At 41.5% G+C, this 26,982-nt stretch overlaps 1 protein-coding gene across 1 annotated transcript in view; it reads right to left on the bottom strand.

Annotated features, from left to right (window-relative positions):
* LOC126299396 (uncharacterized) overlaps nt 1-26,982 on the bottom strand; it is a 1,761,671-nt gene that overhangs the window by 1,356,642 nt on the left and 378,047 nt on the right. Inside the window, exon 2 of the mRNA XM_049991269.1 lies at nt 21,498-21,538. Coding sequence (XP_049847226.1) covers nt 21,498-21,510 — 13 coding nt within the window. The 5' untranslated portion in view covers nt 21,511-21,538. The remainder of the gene's footprint in view (nt 1-21,497; nt 21,539-26,982) is intronic.

Below are 26,982 nucleotides of genomic sequence, written 5' to 3'. Positions count from 1 at the left end.
TTATCTTCACTAGCAGGCACAGAAGATACACCAGAGCAGCAAATGGTAAGCAGTTTACTTATGATGTCAAGGGGTAAGTCAACTGAATGGAACACAGAACCCATTCCTCAACTGGGACGGCGAGTAGCATGTAATATAGTTCACCTAACTCCAGGACGAATTAGGTTTGCCACTTCTCACACTACAAATGAATATTCAGCTTTCAAATTATTCTTCCCTCCAATCCGTTAAAAACATTACACTCGCCCATTCTAATGCTGAAAGAATGAGTTTATATGGAGGTAGGTGGAAAAATTAAATGTTATTCACCTGGATGCTCAAATAGGTCTGTTGCTATTAGCAGCAGTCACATAATGAGTCTGCTGAAAGTTTATGGGATGAGTACAAAGGCGTCTAGCTTTCAGAGCTGCAGTGTCACTAGAAACCTTCAAAAAGATATGAAGGGTTATTGTATTTGATGACCATGAGAGAAGACTAAAAATTCGTGAACCAGATAGGTTTGCATCTATAAGCGATTTGTGGGAGAAATGAGTAAAGATATTACGTAAGTTATACCATCCAAATATGTGTATTACAGTAGACGAACAACTTGTTGCATTCAGAGAGAACTCCCTTTTCCTCCAGAATATGCCTTGTAAACAGGCAAACGTTTTGGGTACTTTGTGATAATGAAACACATTATGTATCGAACGTTGAGCCACATGCTGGGAAATGGTCAGGTAGTCCCCCTGAAAATAAATTAAGTTAATGGTTGTAACTGACTTGTCCTATGGCTTGAAAGGGCATAACATTACCAGCGACTAGCCTTTCACCTCCTACGAGCTAAGGCTAATGCCAATGAAGAGAAATATCACAATGGTCAGAAAAAAACAAGCCTTCTGTCCCATCAAAATGATTACAAGCAAAGGGGATTTCTAATTGCACATAACATTTGCATTCAAACAGGGAACAGTGCTCGTATCACATTTCCCAAAGAAAACCAAATGTGTTGTTGTGCAAAGCACTCCACACCACAATGCAAAAATAAATGATGGCATCAAGACAAAACCTCAAATTATATTAGACAACGGGGCTACAAAAGGAGCTGTGGACGTACTAGACAAGATTGCCGGTAATTACACAGTGGAGAGGAAGACAAACAGATGGTCTATTGGTGTGTTCTCAAATATCATCACCAGGTTTGCATACAACCGTTATGTGTTACAAAAGGCAACTTACCTCCAATGGAAAGCAAACATCCTACAGCGAAGTAGACTATTACTAGAAAATCTTGGCTATAAGCTAATTAATGGGGGTATGAAGTAACGAGGGCATCATCCACGAGAAAATGCTGCAAGGGAAGGTTTAGAGCGAAGAACATCTTTTGTATCTTCATGCTCTACATCGGAAAAAATTATCCAAGGTAAAACAAGGGCGTCAGACGTCATCTGTAAAAGAAAACTGATAGCAGAAGTTCAGTGAAATATGTTAAGTGGGAAAAAAAAATTGACTTGCAAGAAACAACTTACATACACATGTAAAAACCGTTATTAAAAGTTAGGCATAGTGTAGTAAAACCAACACACAAATAATTATAATTTTCGATTATTGGAATTATATACTCTTCTATTATGTACTTTCAATGATCAATGTATTTAAGTATCTAAATAATAACATTACTTACTATTTCAGTATACCAATGTATAAAAGTGAACCTACAGGAAACAAAAACCAAACCGGGTCTCTTTTGACCCGAACAACTTAAGTGTATGTTCAAAATAATCACCGTAGTGGTGTTAAATAATATGTGTCGCAGAAACGTTAATTGTTCACATTGACCTGCTAGGTAGTTTTCATTTATTTACACAGTTTCGAGATAAGCTACCGGACGATGGCATTACTACCTATAGTGTACGCAGAGATCGAGTCTCTAACATGGGTGATATTTTTTCGCTACTTCAGGTTCATTACTTTGAAATAACGAATGTTCTTATAGGTTGTGAAAGTCGTTTTAACCTAAAGCCAATTTTCTATTCCTTCTTACCTTACAAATCTGAAGACGTTTGTTTAGCAACCGAAAAGAGTAATCAGACGCTCTACCGATCTGAGCCACCGAGGATAGTGCGAGTGCAGGGAGTATCTCGCGCATGCCTCCCGCCAGACCCACATTCTCATCTTATATGTCCACACACTACATTCGTAGTGTCCCTACCCAACACACTCATTACTCGTGGAAGATATTCTTGCAAATTCCTGTAAGAGTTCGGGTAGTATGTGTGCATCCGCACAGAAGGTCATGGCCGATATTGCCAGAACTATATACTTATATTGATATGGTGCCTGTTCATTAGGACATGTCCGAAAGAACAGACACCATATCCATGTAAGTATATAGAACAGAATACAGAGAAATTTCTCAAAATTAGTGGACAGACAAGATTCGGAGAACCACTTAAGAATTATTTAAAAAGCATCATTAAAACTATCCCTTCTGTTGCTTTACTGTAACACTACTATCGTCTGCAAAATGTACCTATTCTGCCTCCTTTCAACGTGTTTCAATTATTCTGCACAATATTCTGCATGTTTGAATTATTCTGCACAATATTCTGCATTCTGTAAAGGGTTTTTAAAATTTTAAAATTATTTGTTTTGTTGGGAGAAATTGTCAGCAAAGAACCGCAGTAAAGCTAAATTTTAAAATACCTCTTACAACGTCTGTATTGAGGGACTTAGAAGCTCCCTACGTACCCGCCCATCCACGGTAGATGGAACAGCACAGAGTAGATAAGTGTAATTTTCTCATTACGACGAACTTAACAAAGCGTACAAAAACACTGACAAAAACTGAAATAACTGCTAAAAACACCCGGAAGAAAGAGAGTTATCTTAAATTTTAATTAAAAAGAGACAACTATATACCACTTAGCTACTGTTGAGTAAATTCGAGTTCCACCTCCACATCCATACTCCGTGAATTACTGTGAAGTGCAAGCTTGAGGGTGCTTCCCACAGTGCCACGTATTGCGGGTTCTTCCTTTTGCGCCGGCCACTGTGACCGAGCGGTTCTAGGCGATTCAGTCCGGAGCCGCGCTGCTGCTAAGGCCGCAGGTTCGAATCCTGCCTCGGGAATGGATGTGTGTGACGTCCTTAGGTTATTTCGGTTTAAGTAGTTCTAAGTATAGGAGACTGATGACCTTAGATGTTAAGTCCCATTCCATTTTCCTTTTGCATTCGTGTATGGCGTGCAGAAAGAATGATTGCTTAAATATCTCTATGCGCTGTAATTACTCTAATCCTGCCTTCACGGTTCATACAGGAGGGAACTCTGCAGAACTTCGCGACGAGACAGATAAAGTAACACAACTGGCATCTCACGGCTCAGCGCTGTCTGCTCGTATCAACTCGCAATAACATGCAGTTCATGCCCAAATCTTCTCTGCGTCGACTAACTCATAACAACATGCTTTCCACTACATAGCCAGCCGACTTATTACTTCCTCAGTACATCTGCTTCTATACAACTGACACTTTAAAACTGCAGAACTGCAACTGCCAGTTTCCCTTCCTTCGGAAACAACGCGCTCACGAGGCATCAACACGCCCTACACGTTCAGTGGCTGAGATAATCAGTCCAAAGATCGTCAGGGAAACCTAAATACTTCCTATGCAATGGAGGGATATCGAAATCGATTAGCGATAGGTCGGAAAATATACCAAAGAACTCTTCCGTAAGCGATATGCAAAAACACATAATCGAAATGAAGGATGGCTGAATCAAAAGACATATTTCAAAGTGTTAGAGAGGTGAGTGCCATAGGGTGTAAAAAAACTGTACTGAGAAATTTCGAATGGTTGCACAGGCTTTTGTAAGGAAGAAAATTGGGGATAGCAACCAGCTGTCGGCAATGGCATATGACGACGCTACTAAGATTCAAAGTTAAAAGAGCCAACTTCTCCGTTTGGGGATTTTGCCAGTAACAGTGCGTGCCTCCTATGTCACCACTGTGCTTAGCCGTTTCGTAAGTATTTTTGTGCCACACGTGGACGATGCCTTCAGTACCACCTTACGTCCTGAACGTTCGAGAATTTCTGCTTGTGGTTTGTCAGCTGACAAATTCACGGTTGCCGTCGACATTGCTGGACATTGGGTCATGTAGTCAATTTATTTCTCAAGGTAACCTCTACGACAACAATAGGGAGGTTACCCATGACTTTTAGTGACAACCTATATACAGTCTGAAAGAAAATCAAATCCAGTATAACTTTTTTCACCAATATGTGCAGTGTTTGGAACGTGAAAGATGCTTGCCTACAAGCAGCATTTCAATGAATCGTAAGTGCCAACTGAGTTACTGAGAGAGGTAAAATTCAGAGATCACTTTCAGACTATCCAGATTTTTACTATACGATAATTCAGTGCCTCTGTTATTCCGATTATGAGGCAAAGTTCCTTTGGTCATGCGTATATGGAGCTTGGTTCTGGCCGTGAGTCGTGCACGAATAGCGAAATGGCAAGGTGGGCGTTCGCGATAAGTGGGAAATAAGGGTTTGAGTCCAGGTCCGTGTCAAATTTTCAGTGTCGTAATTTCATTCTACAGCTCATGGTTGTCCTTATTCGCAAATGTGAATTTGTTTAATGTATCCAGATTTTGTTCTTCCGTGGTTTCCCTAAATCGGTTACAGAAAATGCAAGGCTCAGTCATTTTAAAAGTTTATACAGTAGATTTCGTTCGCCTTTCTTGCCCAACCCGAGCCTCTGCTCCTCCTGCAATGACCTCGTCGGTGACGTGTCATATAATCTATCGTCTTCTTTCCTTCTTTACACAGTTAGTTAAACTTCTACAACGACGGAAGCATTACTCTTGTCGGTCATTCCATGAGGTTGTTCTTGAACATCGACAGAAGTTCCACACAATCTCCACTTCCCCAGGACACAAGCAGCGTCACCATAACCTTCTGGGACGCTGAGATGTCTCATCATGTCTCTTCCAAGGTGAGGAGTGAACTCATGGTGGCTCTGTTACTCCTCCCGCACAACAACGCTGTTCCGCGGGTGGCCAAAAGTAGCAGGGGCTACAACAGCGAACACGGTCACTGAAGTACCGCCTGCAATCACCGTCAACAGGCAGCAATGGCATAGCTCCTAGAGGGAACATTCGGTGTGGACCTACTCACTTCCACAGCCTCACATGGTCAGAAATAGGTCTCCCCATTTGCTGACGCCTCAAAAGTACTTATCACCGCGCACGGCTACGGCTAGTGAGTTCTCCAGGGACGAGCTCTGTATTTTATGCCGACCGCGGCCGCGGTTCGCCTGTCTTCTTTCCTGGAGTCCTTCCGCGATCTGACGTCCGGCGCCACTCTACGGACTAGAATCTTCGTCTCCGATAAGACGTGAATCCGCCAGCAGTTATCCTCGAGGTATGCTAAGACTTGGCCTCCACAGCGCGGACTTCAAGAACTTTGGTATCGCGGTCAGTGCTTTGACTCTAGAGAGTCCACCAGGATTACATATTGCACCCACTTCAAATACAGGGACTTAATGGTCAACAATTTATTGTGCTTCGCATTTATACTACAAAAAAAGGAGAACTGAAAACTTACATTCATTTTAGTAAACTTTGCTCTCATTGTCTGCCTGTAATTAAGTTTCTCTATTTTGAGTCCGGTGCCGGCCACCTCGCAAAATACACCAATAATCTCAAATTTAGGAATAAAGCTAATGACCCGTAAGTCAGTGACAACGCTCGGAAGTATTTATTCTCAAATGCAAACACGTCTTAATTTTATCACTACGAGTGCATAATGTCTGTAAAACACAGTATGTCCCGCACAGAAAATATTGTACTGAACTCGCCGTTGCCTTCCTTAAGTTATAATATCGCTTAAACGTTTTTAGAAACAACGTAAAACCTAATCGTACGATCGATAGATTTGTACTGCTTCGCGTTACTTCGTACAATAATGCATCGGTAGTTTTATCATATTACATTTGGTATTCTAAAAATGAACAAAAATTAATATCTACAGCACAAAAGACATACATTATCCGTCATTTAATTAAAATCTAAAACGCACATTAGAAAACGAGGTAAGTAGAGATTACATCCGTATTTAAATAATAAACACTTTTAAACAGTGAGACTCTTTACTTGCTGTAGCTTCTTGTCTTTTAAGCAGATGAGGCTCACCTCTGTGAAATATCATTCATACGAAGTCGGAAGCACTCACCGCTGTTTGCTCCTGTAAAAAAGGAGCAACTTATCAGAAATGAGTGAGAAGACAGAACGCACCGTCATGCACCGAGAAGTCTTTAACGCGTGTGGAACAGGAACCTTCAGTACTGTTCTACCTAGGAGTATTCCGAAATACTGCACGAAGGTGTAACGAGAAAAGCAAAAGAAAATACATGGTCGCAACAAAGCCAGACATAATGGTTCTTGAAAGATAAACAAGGTATTGTTTATTTTCGTTTCACCAGAGAAAAATCGTTTCTGTTTCCTGCGCAGCTGCAGCACGAGGAAGAAAGGACATGTTATGTTAAGGTTACAGCATAGAAACCTGTACGTCTGTGAGAGACAAAACAAAGAAACGAAAAAGAAACACTAGGCAGACGAGAGTGCCACTCAACCATTCTCGATGACGGAACAGACTCAGACAGAAGTAATTGTAATATGTACTCCTCATCCGTGTTTATGTCTACACTTACATCTACACTTCTACTCCGCAAGCCACCCAACGGTGTGTGGCGGAGGGCACTTTACGTGCCACTGTTATTACCCCTCTTTCCTGTTCCAGTCTCGTATGGTTCGCGGGAAGAACGACTGTCTGAAAGTCTCCGTGCGCGCTCTAATCTCTCTAATTTTACATTCGTGATCTCCTCGGGAGGTATAAGTAGGGGGAAGCAATATATTCGATACCTCATCCAGAAACGCACCCTTTCGAAACCTGGCGAGCAAGCTACACCGCGATGCAGAGCGCCTCTCTTGCAGAGTTTGCCACTTGAGTTTGTTAAACATCTCCGTAACGCTATCACGGTTACCAAATAACCCTATGACGAAACGCGCCGCTCTTCTTTGGATCTTCTCTATCTCCTCCGTCAACCCGATCTGGTACGGACCCCACACTGATGAGCAATACTCAAGTATAGGTCGAACGAGTGTTTTTTAAGCCACCTCCTTTGTTTATGGACTACATTTTCTAAGGACTCTCCCAATGAATCTCAACCTGGTACCCGCCTTATCAGCAATTAATTTTATATGATCATTCCACTTCAAATCGTTCCGCACGCATACTCCCAGATATTTTACAGAAGTAACTGCTACCAGTGTTTGTTCCGCTATCATATAATCATACAATAAAGCATCCTTCTTTCTATGTATTCGCAATACATTACATTTGTCTATGTTAAGGGTCAGTTGCCACTCCCTACACCAAGTGCCTATCCACTGCAGATCTTCCTGCATTTCGCTACAATTTTCTAATGCTGCAACTTCTCTGTATACTACAGCATCATCCGCGAAAAGCCGCATGGAATTTCCGACACTATCTACTAGGTCATTTATATATATTGCGAAAAGCAATGGTCCCATAACACTCCCCTGTGGCACACCAGAGGTTACTTTAACGTCTGTCTCTCCATTGATAACAACATGCTGTGTTCTGTTTGCTAAAAACTCTTCAATACAGCCACACAGCTGGTCTGATATTCCGTAGGCTCTTACTTTGTTTATCAGGCGACAGTGCGGAACTGTATCGAACGCCTTCCGGAAGTCAAGAAAAGTAGCATCTATCTGGGAGCCTGTCTCTAATATTTTCTGGGTCTCATGAACAAATAAAGCGAGTTGGGTCTCACACAATCGCTATTTCCGGAGTCCATGTTGATTCCTACAGAGCAGATTCTGGGTTTCCAAAAACGACATGATACTCGAGCCAAAAACAAGTTCTAAAATTCTACAACAGATCGACGTCAGAGATATAGGTCTATAGATTTGCGCATTTGCTCGACGACCCTTCTTGAAGACTGGGACTACCTGTGCTCTTTTCCAATCATTTGGAACCCTCCCTTCCTCTAGAGACTTGCGGTACACGGCTGTTAGAAGAGGGGCAAGTTCTTTCGCGTACTCTGTGTAGAATCGAACTGGTATCCCGTCAGGTCCAGTGGACTTTCCTCTGTTGAGTGATTCCAGTTACTTTTCTATTCCTTGGACACTTATTTCGATGTCAGCCATTTTTTCGTTTGTGCGAGGATTTAGAGAAGGAACTGCAGTGCGGTCTTCCTCTGTGAAACATCTTTGGAAAAAGGAGTTTAGTATTTCAGCTTTACGCGTGTCATCCTCTGTTTCGATGCCATCATCATCCCGGAGTGTCTGGATATGCTGTTTCGAGCCACTTACTGATTTAACGCAAGACCAGAACTTCCTAGGATTTTCTGGCAAGTCGGTACATACAATGTTACTTTCGAATTCACTGGACGCTTCACGCATAGCCATCCTTACGCTAACTTTGACATCGTTTAGCTTCTGTTTGTCGGAGAGGTTTTGGCTGCGTTTATACTTGGAGTGAAGCTCTCTTTGCTTTGCCAGTAGTTTCCTAACTTTGTTGTTGTACCACGGTGGGTTTTTCCCGTCGCTCACAGTTTTACTCGGCACGTACCTGTCTAAAACGCATTTTACGATCGCCTTGAACTTTTTCCACAAACACCCAACATTGTCAGTGTCGGAACAGAAATTTTCATTTTGATCTGTTAGGTAGCCTGAAATCTGCCTTCTATTACTCTTGCTAAACAGATAAACCATCCTTCCTTTTGTTATATTCCTATTAACTTCCATATTCAGGTAGGCTGCAATGGCCTTATGATCACTGATTCCCTGTTCTGCACATAAAGTCGAGTCGAAAAGTTCGGGTCTGTTTGTTATCAGTAGGTCCAAGATGTTATCTGCACGAGTCGGTTCTCTGTTTAATTGCTCGAGGTAATTTTCGGATAGTGCACTCATTATTTTTTATTTGTGTTCTCGTTGTTCTCTATCTCAGCCACTAATGACAACAGTAAGAAACATAAAATATATCTAATACAATGAAGCTACCACATTTTGTAACAGTTAATGGTAGAATCAGCGCGAGTTAACTTATTCGGTTCGAGGACCGGCTTAAAGGCGAAAGAAGTCTGACTCTGTATCCCAAAATGTGTGACGTATAATCGGTTGGATGTTAAAGTCGCCCGGCTCAACGGCTCAGATGACAGAGCTCTGAAAATACCAGTTAGCAGAATACAGTGAAAAACATATGTAAAAAGAAAACAATATTGCCACTATCTTTAGTTAAACTCCACTTACTTTCCTACATTCAAGCTCAGTTTGGAGAAATACTAAATCTAAAATTGCTAATGTGGTCTTCATGGACAACAGTTGCATTAGCAAGCAAATACAAAAACATAAAGCAGTTGATTTCTCTCTTGTATAATAAATCTATGACCCATTTACCATGAATACACTAAAACCTTGTATCTATCAACACAGCTAGAGTAGGTGCGAGGCTGGATTTTGGGATCTATGCGAAGTTAATCATACGATCACCTAAATTGGAGGACATATTTTTAGCCACTATCAGTCAAGTTATATCGTACCAAGATTTCAAACTCTGTACACCAAAGTAACTGAACACTTTTGGTCCTCTAGTCAGAGGGATAAACATTGCACAATTGAGCAGCGTCCACACAGAGGTGAGTAACAAGCGTTTGGTTAAATACCCGTGGCTGGAAGGAGCTGTTAGCAGGTAGTTTAGATAATGATTTCTCAGATTGTCAGAAGCAGCAGCGCTAGTTTTTCTAGCATATAATTATTTCTACGGTGAGTCAGAAGCATAAGCAGTGTCCCGACATCGCACTTACCCCGGCGTTGTGAGTTCCCAGATATAGCTGGAGCGTGTTCTATGGGACAAAAACAGAGAGCATAATATCAACTCAACAAAGTAGTTTCCATCCCTTTAAGTGCAGAACAAGTCAAGCACCTGCCTTCTTACTTGCACACTGCAATAGTGGCGGGCAGGCCGTGTACTAGTCGTTGAGTGGCAAATCCTGCAGGTACCACTGCTAAGCACTTCCTGACGTAGGAGCTGGAGAGAAACGTGAACCTGCGGGTACTTTGTATTCGAGAAACACCCATCTCATCAAAAACATTGCAAAGCAAACAGTTACGTGGTAGTCTACCGGCACTCACAACTATTATACCACTGATGAACTCATGAAATAGTGAAAATGAGTTTCCAAATGAATAGATGGTTCATTGGAGACAATTGGTCTGAGAAAATATAATTCTGGCTCTCAAAATTTTAATACTATGAAGATAAGCAGATAACGAAGTTTTACTTATTGTATTACTACACTATAGTAGCAAGAATATATGATTTAATGTTTGGTAAATATGAGCAATGGCTCCAATCCGGCTGGTCATCGAGTCGACATATGCTTAGATGACAAATACGGTTAAGTCAATCTATTCTGCCTCAATTTGTGACTGAGTTCATCAGGCTTAGTGGTTAGCGAGTAGTGATGTTTCCGTCTACCAATGAACAGATGTTTTCAGTAAAGGAGAGACCTGTAGAACGTGCTAGCAAGGACTACCTCTCGTAAAAATTATTTAGGAGACAGTCCCAGCAGCCGTCTTAAGTTGTTTGCAGGTGATGCTGTCGTTTAACGACTAATAAAGTCATCAGAAGATCAAATAAAATTGCAAAACGATTTAGGAAAGATACCTGTGTGGGGCAAAAATTGGTAGTTGACTCCAACCAACGAAAACTTTGAGGTCATTCACACGAGTGCTAAAAGGAAGCAGTTAAACTTCTGTTACACGATAAATCAGGCAAATTTGAAATCCGTAAATTCAAATAAATACCTAGGAATTACAATTATGAACAACTTCAATTGGAAAGTATACATAGAAAATGTTGTGGGAAAGGTTAACTACAGACTGCATTTTATTGGCAGGACACTTAGAAAATGTAACAGAACTACTAAAGAGACTGCCTACACTACGCTTGTCAGTCCTCTTTTAGAGTAATGCTGCGCGGCGTGGGATTCTTACCAGATAAAACTGACGGCGTAGATCGAGAAAGTTCAAGGAAAGACAGCACGATTTACACTATGGCGAAATAGGGGAGACAGTGCCATTGAAATGATAAATGATTTGGGGTGGACACAATTAAAACAAAGGCGTTTTTCGTTGCGGTGTAGTCTTCTGACGAAATTTCAATCACCAACTACCGAGCGAGGAGGCGCAGTGGCTAGCGTACTGGACTCGCATTAGGGAGGACGACGGTTCAGTCCCGCGTCCGGCCATCCTGATTTAGGTTTTACGAGATTTCCCTAATTCGCTCCAGGCAAATGCGACAATGGTTCCTTTGAAAGGGAACGGACGACTTCCTTCCCCGTCCTTCCCTAATCCGATGAGACCGATGACACCGCTGTTGGTCTCCTCCCCCAAGACAAGCCAACTCAATCACCAACTTTCCCCTCCGAATGCGAAAATATTATGTTGACGCCGACCTACATAGGGAGAAAAGATCATAGTAAACTAAGGGAAGTGAGAGCTCGCACGGAAAGATATAGGGGTTCGTTTTTTCCGCGTACTGTTCGAGATTGGAATAACAGTGAATTGTTGCGAAGGCGGTTCGATGAATCCCCTGCCAGGCACTTAAATGTGATTTGCAGAGTATCCATTTAGATGTAGATCTAGGATTCCGATAGTTTAAGGTACTGCTGCAGAATACTAGAGGTACGAATTCGACAGAATATAACTTTTGAACTCTAAACACACGAGGACGTCAAGTATTTGGGCCTGGTTACACAACTGACCATGAAAACTGCAGCACCAGGAAGGTGGCACGCAATGAACGTCTAAATGGCATGGAGTGCATTACTAGCTCCGAAGTCCAATGGTTCGCGTTTCAGCGCAACTGCACAAAGCGTAAGCGGCAGTCAATTGGAAAATAAGTAAGCAAACTGTTTACTGTTTCAAAAGCAATCGCCATAACTTTTAAAACATTTATCCCACTGTGGGACAAGATGGTCAGTGACTTCAGGGAACAGCTTTTGCGGCTGTCTACTGAACTATAACTGTACAGGCAGGCACCTCTTCGTCCGAAGAAATCGGTGGCCACGAAATGTCTTTCTTCACGGCTCCAGAAGTATGGAAATCGCATGAGTAGAGATCGAGACTCTGTGGAGAAAGAGAATGCGCTTCCCGGCAAAACTTTGGCAGCGTAGTCGAAACAACCTGCCAAGAAAATGCCCACCCATATCTTACCGAGGTTGTTTCGAATACGCTGCAGAAGTTTCACTGGGAAGCTGGGTTGTTGTTGTTGTCTTCAGTCCTGAGACGGGTTTGATGCAGCTCTCCATGCTACTATATCCTGTGCAAGCTGCTTCATCTCCCAGTACCTACTCCAACCTACATCCTTCTGAATCTGCTTAGTGTACTCTTCTCTCGGTGTCCCTCCACGATTTTTACCCTCCACGCTGCCCTTCAATGCTAAATTTGTGATCCCGTGATGCCTCAAAACATGTCCTACCAACCGATCCCTTCTTCTAGTCAAGTTGTGCCAAAAACTTCTCTTCTCCCCAATCCTATTCAATACCTCCTCATTAGTTACGTGATCTACCCCTCTAATCTTCAGCATTCTTCTGTAGCACCACATTTCGAAAGTTTCTATTCTCTTCTTGTCCAAACTATTTATCGTCCATGTTTCACTTCCATACATGGCTACACTCCAAACAAATACTTTCAGAAACGACTTCCTGATACATAAATCTATATTCGATGTTAACAAATTTCTCTTCTTCAGAAACGCTTTCCTTGCCATTGCCAGTCTACATTTTATATCCTCTCTACTTCGACCATCATCAGTTATTTTACTTCCTAAATAGCAAAACTGCTTTACTACTTTAAGTGTCTCATTTCCTAATCTAATTCCCTCAGCATCACCCGATTTAATTTGACTACATTCCATTATCCTCGTTTTGCTTTTGTTGATGTTCATCTTATATCCTCCTTTCAAGACACTGTCTATTCCGTTTAACTGCTCTTCCAAGTCCTTTGCCGTCTCTAACAGAATTACAATGTCATCGGCGAACCTCAAAGTTTTTACTTCTTCTCCATGAATTTTAATACCTACTCCAAATTTTTCTTTTGTTTCCCTTACTGCTTGCTCAATATACAGATTCAATAACATCGGGGAGAGGCTACAACCCTGTCTCACTCCTTTCCCAACCATTACTTCCCTTTCATGCCCCTCGACTCTTATGACTGCCATCTGGTTTCTGTACAAATTGTAAATAGCCTTTCGCTCCCTGTATTTTATCCCTGCCACCTTTAGAATTTGAAAAAGAGTATTCCAGTCAACATTGTCAAAAGCTTTCTCTATCTCTACAAGGGAAGCTGGGTAATGTTATTAAAAAATGTATAAAATTTCTTCACCGATTTGATACAAATTTTTACAGGGTACTCTAATAAATATCAGAACAGACATTATCGGCATTACAGTTTTTAAAGAACAATGCACAGGTTTTCTCCTAAAACCGATTATGAGAAAGAATATGCCGTTCTATGAAAATGTGTGGGCATTTGGAAATTTGTGGTAAGGTACTATGGCACCAAACTGCTGAGGCCATCGGTTCCTAGGCCTAGACACTACTTACCATAACTGAAAACTAACTTACGCTAACGACAACACACACACGCACCAGGGAGGACTCAAACCTCCGATGGGGGGAGCCGCGCAAACCGTGACAAGGCGCCTTAGGCGTTGCGGCGAAAATGCGTGATTTTGTTTTCTTTATCGCAGTCAGGGCTAACCATGAAAGCAGGGTATGTAAACCATTGGAGGAATTGTTTCTCCCATATGTAGTCTTTCCCCTTAAATACTGTTATAAACAACAATTTTATACACTAAACAATAAATTTATACACTAAACTTCACTGGTTTGTTTTCTTCCTCGTAACGGGTTTTAACGGGGGACAGGGAAGTTTTATTTATGACTTACCGGCTTATGACAAGAATACTGTTACAGATTATGCGTCTTTAGCTGACTAAACGTGTTTCGCTTTTATTTATGAAACATCTTTCACGGTTATTCGTCAAATTGAATACACATCTTTGTACATTGTTGGTTGTTTTATGTTAGAAACAGCGTTTTGTTTATAAATTTGGTGTGCAAGTTATTTACGGTGTTTCTTTCCATATTCTACTCCTTCCCTCCTTGCTAGCAGCGGTTGGCGTCGAAAGTCTTTGATTGACATGTGCACATGGCGGTTTTTGCTATTCTGCAGTATTTCTTGAGCTGCATCATTTACCCTTCAGGTTTTTGAACTGTATCTCATTCCGCACAGTAATAGTGTTCATGTCTGTTCGTTTGTTTTCGTTCACGTTGTGACTGTTGAGAAATTGTGAAAATATTGTGTGTGTTGCGTGTGTGTGTGTGTGTGTGTGTGCAAGTGAAAATTTTGTGAAATGGTCTTGTATGTTAGGTAGAGATGTGAGAGAAGTAGGGGTGGGTTGACAAATTTCTATTCCAATCTTTTTCTGGCGGGTGTGAGTGGGGATGCGCCTGATCGGTGATTATAGGATAGAAACCGGGAGGAGATGGTGGTGGTAAATGGATTCCGTGGTTATATGTACATATTTAATGTTGTATTAAGTGGTCAGTCAGTTTAGGGAGTGTGTGGTTTGCCAAGTTGGTATTATCATTTATGAGTTGTTTCTTTACTGTTATGGTTCTTTGGATGTGGTAGTTTTCTCGTAAAGAGAGGAGGTGTTTCATGTTGTTGTTTATCATTATGATTTCGATGTCTGTGTGTCTCGGTACAATTTTATGTTGGTGATGGTGTAAGTGTTCTGCAAAAGATGAATGATTTGTACTATACTTCCATGCTCTTACATGTTCTTTGTACCAGGTGTCAAATGTCCTCCTGGTTTGACATATGTATCTTCTATCACATGTCTAAGGTTTCAGTTGGTATATTCCTGATTTCTGATATTGATCAATTTTTTCTATTGCTTTTGAGAAGTATCGCTGAACCGAGTTGTTAATTTCCCAAAAACAATTAGAAGAAATAATCTTTATCACAAATCAGGAATATATCAACTGAAATTCAATACATGTGATGGAGGGTACACAGGTGAAACGAGGAGGATATTTTACATCAGATACAAACATGTAAGAGCATGGAGCTATTGGAAAAATCATTCAACTTTCGCAAAACACGTACACTAACTGCAACATAACATTACAACCAAAGACACAGACATGGAAATCATAAAGTAAACAGCAAACAACACCTCATCTTACAAAGAAACTAGCACATCCAAAAAACCATAACAGAAAAGAAACGACTCCTAAATGGCAGGTCCAGCTTGGCAAACCACGTACTCTCTAAACTTATTGACCACTTAATGTAGCATTAAATATACACATATAACCACAGGCTCCATTTACCACTACCATCTCCTCCCAGATTCTTTCCTATAATCACCGTCCAGGCTCATCCCACTCACCACCATCACCCCCAACCCCTCTACGCAAACCCCACCCCCCCCCCCCCCAAAAAAAGAAAAAATGATTGTCAACCCATCCTCATTCCTCTCACGTCTCTACCTACCATACTTGACAGTTCCACAAACTTTCACTAACACACACACACACACACACACACACACACACACACACACACACACACAGTTTCACAGGTGGGAAACTCTCACAACGTGAACAAAAACAAACCAACAGACGTAAACACTGTTACTGTGCGGAATGAGAAAAAGTTTAAAAAACGGAAGGATAAATGATGCAGAGCGAGAAGTACTGACGAATGGCAAAAACTGCCAAGCACAAATGTGAATCTAAATCTTTCGACGTCAACCGCTGCTAGCTAGTAGGGAAGGAGCAGAATATGTAAACAAACACCGTAAGTAGCCTGCACACCAGCTTTATAAACAAAACGCTGTTTTAAAATAAAACAACCAAAACTGTACAAACGTATGTACCCAGTTTGCAGAGTAACCACGGAAATTGCTTTATAAATAAAAGCGAAACGTGTCTGGTTTAATTCTTTTTAATTAAATCGCAGTCAGCGCAAGACAGAAAACCAATAGTAGCAGATTTTAACAGCTTCTGCGGAAGATGGCCACGCAAACAAACGTATTACTAGTACGGAATCTGTACGCCTGCTTAGCTGAGTGGTAACGTCTTTCCCTACTATGCAGTGGGGCCAGGTTCGGTTCCCGGCCGGGTTGGAGATTTTCTCCGCTCGTGGACTAGGTTTTGTGTCGTCCTTCCCATCCTTTCATCTTCGTAACTGACCTGCAAGTCGTCCAATGTGGCGTCATCTGAAATAAGACATACTCCCGGCGGCCGGACGTCCCCGGATGGGAGCTCTCGGTCACGATATCACACAATTATTTAGTTTAGTACGGAATCTAAATCGTCGGAAACTTTGTAATCCTACCCGCTCACACGTTAAAACTATGCGAAATACTGTCGCTGAAGCTACTACCTTCAGATTCAGCAGCGGGAAAGGTCTCTCTCTTATTCCCTATACCATTGCCCCTAACTGATTTACCTATTCATTATAAGCGTCTTCAGTGCCCAGTCAAGGTTTCGCTTGCAATACCGTGAAATAAGGCTCAAGTTTAGAGAGAGAGAGAGGTGGGGGGGGGGGGGGGGGGGGAAGACAAGGAAGGGAGAAGGTGAAGATGCACAGAGAGAGGGGGGAGAAGGGGGATAGGAGGGACATCCAACTCTGAAACATATTAAGTGGTTGCAAAGCATTGCCGAGTTCTCTAGTGTTGTATAAATTCAATCTTTTACCATAAATTGGCGTACACCATTTTTTTTATTCTCAGTTATAGTTGCTTTCTTGACCATACAATAACTTTTTCGTATTGGTAATAGACGGGAAGTATTTCCCACCGTTCTTGCCACCCCCCCCCCCCTCCCCCATCTCAAAGTAACAGTCTACACGCTTAGTGAATTAGTGTCTATTAGAAATAGTAAAACAGTGAAACCGTTGTTTAATTCGGTTATTCTCACATAACTAGGTAATTATATATGATGGCATAAGGGAAAAAATGTTACACAGGCGTACCACCCACAGTGAACAATTAGTAAACGTAGAAACTGAAAAATAAATTTAATTTTGCACAGAAAAAAATCACGGGAACATTTGACTAGTTCAGAATAGCAGTTGATTCGTAAGAGGAGTTTAAAACCAATAAATGGTTACTGAGCTCCATAGATATATGGATTTTTTTTTTAAATACGCTGCTTCATTATACCAAATAGATATTTAGATTTTTACTTCTCTAAAACAGCAGATCTCAGTGACAAGTAAATCGACGTCCCATCTTCGGACACGTTCCTCTCCATACGCAGACAGAGGATAAATTTTCACGTGATTACCGCAAAATGCCAGTATCGCTCACGTGTCGTGAAATTCGCGTTATTTCCCCGACTGTTATATCTGATGTTTGACTTGATGTTTTGAAATAACGCCAAATCCCCCAGTATTTCAGCGAAATTGCTTCCTCTCTGCACCAACTGTACGCTGATTGTAATCTCTAGTGGCAGATTAAAATTGTGCGCCCAGCAGGGGTAGAGGTAAACAACACAACACTGCTCAACAGAATGATGAGAATGAGCACATAAAGAGATTGTGCGCGCTATGTGCTGCTCTTGTTGTACAGATGCCGACGAAATCACAAAAACAGCGCCAGATGACTCGTGATTGCGCAATCGAGAAAGCAATGTCTGATTGTGAAGGTTTTCTGGCTAACGTGTTGCAGACGAAAAATTGGTTCCTCGTACTATTAGTTAGACTATGCTTATGAATTACAAATGATATGAAATTTTTGTACGTGGCATACTGGAACAAAGTTCAATTTCTCTGTTGTATGTCTTTTAATGGAAGTCACAGGAAACCCTAATGTGAATGGAGAGGTTTTACAAGGTCTTTTTTTTTTTAAATTATCTCTTCAGAGAGTATTCTTATCGATAGTCCGTTACTGTTTAATTTCCTGAAATAAATAGCTAGTAGTTAACCAGGAGAGGAGGGATAGTCTCAACCGAACATTGGGACTAGATACCACACAGCAGTTCAAGGAAAAGAATCCATTTCCGTATATCTGAAAATCCCTCGTTTTTCATTTATTATAGTAAGCAGCATAACAGAATAGCACCTGATCTGTTCGCAGGTAATAGCTCAGTCAATTTTTTCTCAAAGTTATGACTCATATGTAATGTTTGTGTCTTTGATTTCACACGCATGTGAACTACTCCAATCGTGAAGTGTGGTACCATTTCCAAACTCACATACTGAAATATCTTAAACAATTTATGATACCTTAAGAAACCGTCATTGCTTCTGAAGTATCCGTTCTATGAATCGATTTTTGTAGTGTTTCCATAGAAAAGTATCCGTACTACTGGAGTCGGTTCAACACGCAGGCCGTGAAAATGGTCATTCTCTGCCTGTCAGTCTGCTCAGCTTCGCGTTGCTGCTTCAGTAAATCCACAACTCGTGGATGCAGTGTTCTTCCCGGATTTTATTTGACTATTCGAAGTCTCCAAAGGATCATACACACATCAAAAAAGGTTTTGTATCACCCAGGTTCCCAGAACTCCTAATGATACAAGTTGACTGTGGATATTGTGCCATAGACACAGTCACTCTGGCTGTTCAGATATGTCACTAAAACCGCCCAAAACCGTAAAAAACTATACATGATCAGCGCCTATTAGACGGAGGGGGTCCGACAGACGATCAGCTAAAGTCCGTCCACAAGGTAGGAGGTACACGGCTCGTGTTGTCTGTAGTTCAGCCATGCCTAGAAGGTCAATACCGCGGTTCGATGCGCCCGCATTGTGACTTTGGCATAGTTACTTTGTGCCAGGAAGGGCTCTCAACAAGGGAAGTGACCAAGCTCCTCGGAGTGAACCAAAGCGATGTCGTTCTGACATGGAGGACATTCAAAGAGACAGGAACTGTAGATGACACGCCTCGCTGAGGCAACCCAAGGGCAACTACTGCAGTGGATGACTGTTACCTACGGAATAGGGCTCGGAGGAACACTGACAGCAACGCCACCATGTTGCATAATGCTTTTCGTGCAGCCACAGGACGTCGTGTTACTCCTCAAACTGTGCGGAATTGGCTGCATGATGTGCAACGTCACTCCCAACGTCCATGGCGAGGTCCATCTGCAACTTCGACACCATGCAGCGTCATACAGATGGGCCCAACAATATGCCGCTCATGATTGACATCACGTTCTCTTCAACCATGACTGTCGCATATAACTTCAAGTAGACAATCGTCGGAGACGTATTTGGAGGCAAACCCGGTCAGGCTGTACGACTTAGACACACTGTCCAGCGAGTGTAGCAAGGTGGGTATTCCCTGTTGTTTTGTTGTGGCATTATGTGGGGCCGACGTACGACGCAGGTGGTCATGGAAGGCACCGTAATGGCTGTACGATACGTGAATGCCATCCTCCGACCGATAGCGCAACCATATCGGCAGCATATTGGCGAGGCATTCGTCTTCATGGACGACAATTCAAGCCATCATCCTGCACATCTTGTGAATGACTTTCTTCAAGATAACGACATCGCTCGACTAGATTGGCCAGCATATTCTCCAGGCATGTACCCTATCGAACATGCCTGGGTGGATTGAAAAGGGCTGTTTGTGGATGACGTGACCCATCAACCACTCGGAGGGATCCACGTCATATCGCCGTTGAGAAGTAGGACAACCTGCATCAACAGTGCCTGGATGAACTTGTGGATAGTATGCCACGACGAATACAGGCATGCATTTATGCAAAATGACGTGCTACTGGGTATTAGAGGTACCGGTGTGTACAGCAATCTGGACCACCACCTCTGAAGGTCTCCCGGTATGGTGATACAACATGCAACGTGTGGTTTTCATGGGCAATAAAAAGGGCCGAAATGATGTTTATGTTGATCTCTATTCCAATTTTCTGTACAGCCTCCGGAACTCTCGGAACCGATATGATGCTAAACTATTTTGATGTGTTGATTTCAAGTATTTACAGATCGGACTACATATGACTAACGCAGAGTCTCTAAATTTGAGTAGACTTACAATTATCAAATAACTGTTTCTAAAGCAAGGACACAGTAAGGAAACAGAATATGCTGAATGAAGATAAAACAGAAAATACAGTTTATTTCACCACTTATTGATACAAATATTTCTTAGTCGTGAATGATCAAATTTCAATATGTCAACCTCAGACAAAAGTGATAAAAATGGTTCGACAGTAAGGTTTGTTTTCATAGTACCATAAACCGAGCATGACATCATAGGTCCCCACCGAAGTTCGGTAAAAATTACTTGTGTCAGAGCACACGAAATCTAACTACCATAAACAGTTCCTAAAATCATGCAAGTGTAACAGCCATACGTAGAATTACTGAATCCAGTAACTCACGTAATAATCAGTCCCGCAGTGATTTACGAAAAATGTAATAAAATTTCAACTTCTTTACGATTTATCTTAAGTTTTGTCGTCACACGATAACTGTTTTGAGTATTTAATGTGATATTTATAAAGAAATTATAAGTTTATAGAATATGCTGCACCAAATTGCGAGCTAAATCCCAAAGATGTTCTGGCTCACATGCGGTTCCTCGTCGCAGAAATGTCTTGGCTTGAACTCGTCTAGGGGTTGAACAGTAATAATAATATCGGGAACTAAATTAACGACCCATAAGTGATGCAGGTCACTCAGTTGCGATTCGGTTAGAATAATGTTTATTCAGAAAGCAAACTAAGAGCGAAAGTGGTCTTACTTAGAGTCACTATTACACTCAAGCGCATATCCATTTGACACAGCTCGATCAATCACAATCGCGAAATACAAGTCGTCTACGCGAAAAGTTAAAGCCCACACTAGGTGCGTGGCTGCTCACCGCACAGTCCTGCAATGTCACACAAGGAGAAATTTTCTGAGTCGTTGCACTTCCTGAAGACCGACCGCCAGCTTTCGCGTCTGCATGAGCACTGTCCTACCCTGGCCGCGTTCCCCTCGTGCCAAGTATCCTCCCTCAACTGACTAGGCCAGTTTCCTTTCCTCAAGTCGTCCATCTGATTGGCTACATCTTATTCTTCATTATTTTACATTTTAACATATTTAAAGAAAATGGCTCTAAGCACTATGGGACTCAACTGCTGTGGTCATCAGTCCCCTAGAACTTAGAACTACTTAAACCTAACTAACCTAAGGACATCACACACATCCATGCCCGAGACAGGATTCGAAGCTGCGACCGTAGCAGTCGCACGGTTCCGGACTGCGCGCCTAGAACCGCGAGACCCATATTTAAAAAATCGAAACTTGACCACTTTCACGTTCTAAATAAAGTAACAATAATATCCATTACATAATAAACATTAAGTTCTTGTACATGTAACCAATACAATTTCACTCTTACCTTTGAATGCCATGGCCAGTAGTCTTGCACCAATGCGCTTTCTGATAAATAAATAAAGAACAAAAGTAACTATTGTGCACTAAACTTTACAACAAATATTCTATAACCTAATGATTCAATAAGGAGTCATGCTGTTATAGTTCAATGTGTTTTGCGTGGAGGAAATGATCTGATGCTTATCTCTAAATACTGATAATTAAAATTTACTACATCTTTTAAACAAATGAAGTTACAGAGTTGATATTTACAACATTCGTGATTTTAATGATGTGGTTCCATATGAAATGTCGATCGTCAAGATCGCCCAAAGGGTTCATGTTTTAGCATTCAGGTCTTTGTTACAAAACTTCTTAATTTCACTTTAACAGCAAATCGGAAACTATTGCAGATATGATCAATATTCAAGTTTTATTGGGATTACGATGAAAGTTTATGAAGAATAGTAGATTAAAATTAATGTGGCTTCATTCCGAATTACTACAAAATTAAATAGTTTTCATAAATGTTTCCCTTTATGGCCGATTTTAGGTCCGCCTTATTTAACACTGCTACGTCTCCCTGGCCACAAAGAGCTTGTACGGGGTTTCTCTGTGACGTACGCTCCCTTCTGTCGCGCTCACACACTACAGTGCGTAGGCTTCATTCAGCACAATAGACTCCTGTGAATTTCCCTATATCGTGGGGAATCTGCGCTCTTTGTGGCGCACGGTCCTGGGCGACAGGGTTTGTTTCACAATTTCTGAAGGCTGACTCTTTCGGACATATACTTAAATGAGAGTGAAATGCTCGGTAACTCACAAAATCTATGTTCGCGTCAAGAAACTGCAAAAACCAATCTCTCCAGCGTGTTGTCATGTGTCCACTTAAATATTAGATGTCACCCTCCTCCCTCTCCTCCCCCATCACTTTCCCCAACAATTTACCCAATACGTAAGCATGAAAAAATTGCTTGAGCAATGTACTACTTCCCACGGATGGAACAAAAAGGAAGGTGACTGGGAAGATGAATGTGGTACCCAATGCGCCCTCCAACAAACACCGTAAATTGCATTGAGCAGTTTGAGTTCAGAAGTCCTCCATGAGTAGGTGCCTTTTGAGATATCGAGTTGGGGAAGCTATATTAGACCGGTGTGAACAATGTCTCACACCGTTTTCTGCAGACACGGATCAATCCACCAAAGACTGATCACAAGCTTGTGACTGAAGTACAGTTTTAAAATACTAAATGCAGAGTGAACGCCGGACGTTGTGGTCGAGCGGTTCTAGGCGCTTCAGTCTCGGTGATGGGTGTGTATGATGTCCTTAGGTTAGTTAGGTTTAAGTAGTTCTACGTTCTATGGGACTGACGACCTCAGAAGTTAAGTCCCATAGCTCAAAACGGTTCAAATGGCTCTGAGCACTATGGGACTCAACTGCTGTGGTCATCAGTCCCCTAGAACTTAGAACTATTTAAACCTAACTAACCTAATGACATCACACACATCCATGCCCGAGGAGTCCCATAGTGCTAAGAGCCATTTGAACCAGTTTTGCAGAGTGAACGTTAATCCACCCGAGCACTGACGGAAAAGCAATCGAATGCCTTAGAGTAATCGTAAGTGACAATATGTGGCTATAAGTTGCAAGTGTACCATAGTATAATCTATTTCCTTGCAAGGAAGAATAGTGCGCTTTCCTTCGGCCTAGTATATTCTATGCCTCTTATTATTTACCCTCGATTTTTCCACAGTGCAATGCTACTTTAACAAGTTTATTTTCTAGCAATCGGAATCTGCTCCCCGTCTGGCAAATTCCCGACGAGAGCGATAAAAGAAATTGTGTGTGATAACGTAAATACTTGTCGAGACACCTAGATGTAAGTAAAATAGTAAGTTATAAAATGACATTACTGATCATAAGGAAGAGGTAAATATGTTTCACTGTTCACAACATCCACAGGTGCACTTGAAAATGGAATTGTAAGCCGAAACAGGCAAATTTGTTTTGCATAAACTTCTAAGTACAAACGTTTAAAAATTACATTGGAGGTACTGAAACTGAGTTCTCATAAAATGTGGTATGCTGACTCATTTCCTGCGAAAGGCGTCACTGGCTGTAATTCCTAAGCGTTTCCTAATAATTTGTCTTCTGTTTATTGCTCTCAGAGGCTGAGAAATGCAGACGATCTGTGGATTGTTAGTGTAGACATTCGATCGCATGCGTTTCTATAAGTATTAGTGGAGAAGTTTTCGCCGATTTGATCATGTGGTCCCTGTGAGGCAAGCCCATCAAAGAAAACGAATTATAATTTGAAGTTTTTGCTATATGCATTTTCCGTAATTTTCCACAGAACTCAGTATTAAGAAAATAAACGTAGAAGAAAGCTATAGGTCCTCGGTAAACAAATGAAAAGACTTCGACGAATTATGCGAAAAAGGGGTACACCTTCGATTACACTTGATTAATGGAACCGGAGAGTTGTGTCATCTCAAATAAACCTGAATTGTTGATTCCGAGAAGACTGCTGTTTGGTGTAGGGTGTCGCTGTCGCTTGTAATTCGTTTCATCTTCTCCGATACAGCCATCATAGCCGATGCACGTATAGCTTCTCCAGTACCTTTGGGAAATTGGCTGACAGCGAGGAATTCCCTAGTGGGTGCGTCTGCGAGTTTGCACCAACGTTACGTGACGGCATAGCGGAAATCCATTCCTCCTCTTCGTATTTGCAAGGTACTTCAGTCATCGCAAACGCCAGGCTTGAAACGATGCATACCTTTTTTGTGATGAATAATACGACGTTTACATTGAGCGGTGAGGATATATGCTAGCGTTGTCTAGTTTCTTCAAGCACGACCGCTACGGCCGCAGGTTCGAATCCTACCTCGGGCATGGGTGTGTGTGTGTGTGTGTGTGTGTGTGTGTGTGTGTGTGTGTGTGTGTGTGTGTGTGTGTGTGTGTGTCTGATGTCCTTAGGTTAGTTAGGTTTAAGTAGTTCTAAGTTCTAGGGGACTGATAACCCATAGTGCTCAGAGCCATTTGAACCATTCTTCAAGCAGTGATAGTGAAAGTACTGATAAGGCTGGTTCATTTCATTATTTGTATTAGCCTTTTGAGACACTAGAAAGTTAAAAAAGACATTGAGATCATCAGATTTCATAGGTTATTTCCAATGACCTCGATGTCCACGGTACGCTATGCTACAATTCTACTCATACTAGGCAATGTACGGGAATTTAGATAAATCCACATAAAATTGTTTTATGCGCTCTTAAGTGTAAAACGGAAAACAAAGAGCTAGTGTTTGTGACTTACTTATCTGACTTTTAGTTGTATTACTCAGAACCATTTCCTTGTACGAACTCTCAACCACCATAACTCTGAATAACCCTCATTAGGTTTCAAGTCGAGCTACGAGTTACTGTGTTCCGTAAACTTACCGTCAGCGTAGCCTTTGGAGGGCGATCAAGCATTTAACGTAAATATAGTCATTGCTTGAAAATTCTATTTTGATTATAAAGTTTTAAAATTATTTTTAGGAGAAATTGTTGCTATTAATGAACCACTGTAAAACAAAATTTTGGTCTGTGTCATATGGCATCTGTATATGAGTAACTCAGAAGCATTCTTCATATGGAGAAAATTGGTTATTTGTGAGATAAAATGAATCCTAGAATAGAAACGAATTGGCCAATACAATTTAAATTTTATGGTGATTTGTCGGCTTCCATTATACTCGCCCTGCCCTTGAAAAAGGGAACAGCACAGGGTAGCTAAGCGTTATTTTCTCATTACGGTGAATACAACAAAGCGCACCGTAACACTGACAAAGAACTGAAATAACTGCTGAAACATCCGAACAAAATTGGTTTATTTTAAATATTAATTAAAGAAGGAACCGGCATGTACCGGTGGGCTTTTATTGACGATGTCCAGTGAGTTCGAGCTCTAGGTCTACAGCCGTACTCTGCAGATCACTGCGAAGTGCACGGCAGAGGGTACTTCCCATTGTGTCACGTATTAATGTTTGTTCCGTTTCCATTCGCGTATGGATGGTGGAAAGAATAATTGATTCAGCGCCCCTATGCGCAGTACATAAAAAAAAAAAACACGAGAACGCTATCCACTCTCAAACTTAATAACGCGTTCGGATACCTTTCTGAGCTTGCGCTCGGTCACACACACACGCACACACACACACACACACACACACACACACACACACACACACACACACACACACACACAATTTTCTTAAATCTTCAGCTTACATAAGGTAAAATAATTCTTAATTTGAAGTGGATAGCGTAGTAGAATTACCACTGGTACAAATTAAGGTCTACATCCTAAAAATGTGGAGATTACTCGCGCTACAACGCAAAATTTTAAAACTCGCCATGAAATCATCCACCAGTCGCCAAAAACGGACAAAAAGTCGGTAGATCATTTCAACAGCAAATAAAATCGTCAGAATTTAAACACCATGCGCCAGATATGGCACGCCACAAGCACCGAAAACTGTAGCTTCCTCCCACGGGAGAAGCAACCCACGCGTAATACGGCACTTCGGCAAGTTAATGTGGCTGGCCACTGACAAAGTTGTTGTCCCTCACTTCAGATTACTTTTCCTCATATTAAACTTGCGCCTCGACAACAAGAACACTGCATGTCGGGAAACTTCATATACTGTCATTGTTTATTTCGTGTAGGCAATTTGGTCTTTTGTTTCTGCCACTGCGATATGCGGAACTCTAACGTGCGAAGCAGGAGATCTCCTCCTTCCCTACATGTTGTAGGTGAAGAACGCGTCCTGGACGGTCTTGACATTTCCTGCTGTGAAAATGCGCTGTATAGCTTGTAGAGCACTAAGAGAGTCGGGACAGATGAAGAATTCTGTAACTAGGGTACATTTCATCTGCTTTATTTTCCCCAACATCGCTTATATGATTGCATTGTATACACTTATTTGATTGCATCAGCGTATCTTGCAAGTATCACTGGTGCAAACTTCCTTTTCCTCTCTTCATTTTTACAGTTATTACCGAGGTGATACGAAACGTGATTAGTTTGAGTACACAGCTGGAAATTTATGGGTCATGAAATAGCACAGTGGCTTAATTCACAAAATTTGGCTTTCGGTCTTCAGTGATGTCGTTAGGTTTAAGTAGCTCTAAGTCTAGGGGACTGATGACCTCAGATGTTAAGTCCCATAGTGCTTAGAGCCATTTGGACCATTTTCTACTCTTATTACTGGTAGAACGTACTTAAATTTAAATAAAGTGTGCTCATCTAGGTTTTCTATATTCCACATGTTACCAGTTTTCATTTAGAAATACGTAATGGATGTGAAATTATTCGTAGGATGGGATTTCAGTGTATATTTAAAATGTGCTGGAAGGTGCCCAAAGGAGGTTTGGAACGATGTCCGTTGAACCATTTGAGTTCAAATATAAGCGTTTGTCTATAATAGGCAGCGCAATTGATGCTCGTGGTCTTGCGGTGGTGTTCT

Source organism: Schistocerca gregaria, chromosome X (genome assembly GCF_023897955.1).
Source record: "Schistocerca gregaria isolate iqSchGreg1 chromosome X, iqSchGreg1.2, whole genome shotgun sequence".
NCBI lineage: Eukaryota > Metazoa > Arthropoda > Insecta > Orthoptera > Acrididae > Schistocerca > Schistocerca gregaria.
Note: the sequence above shows the minus strand (reverse complement) of the source record. Positions and strands in the feature narration are given on the sequence as shown.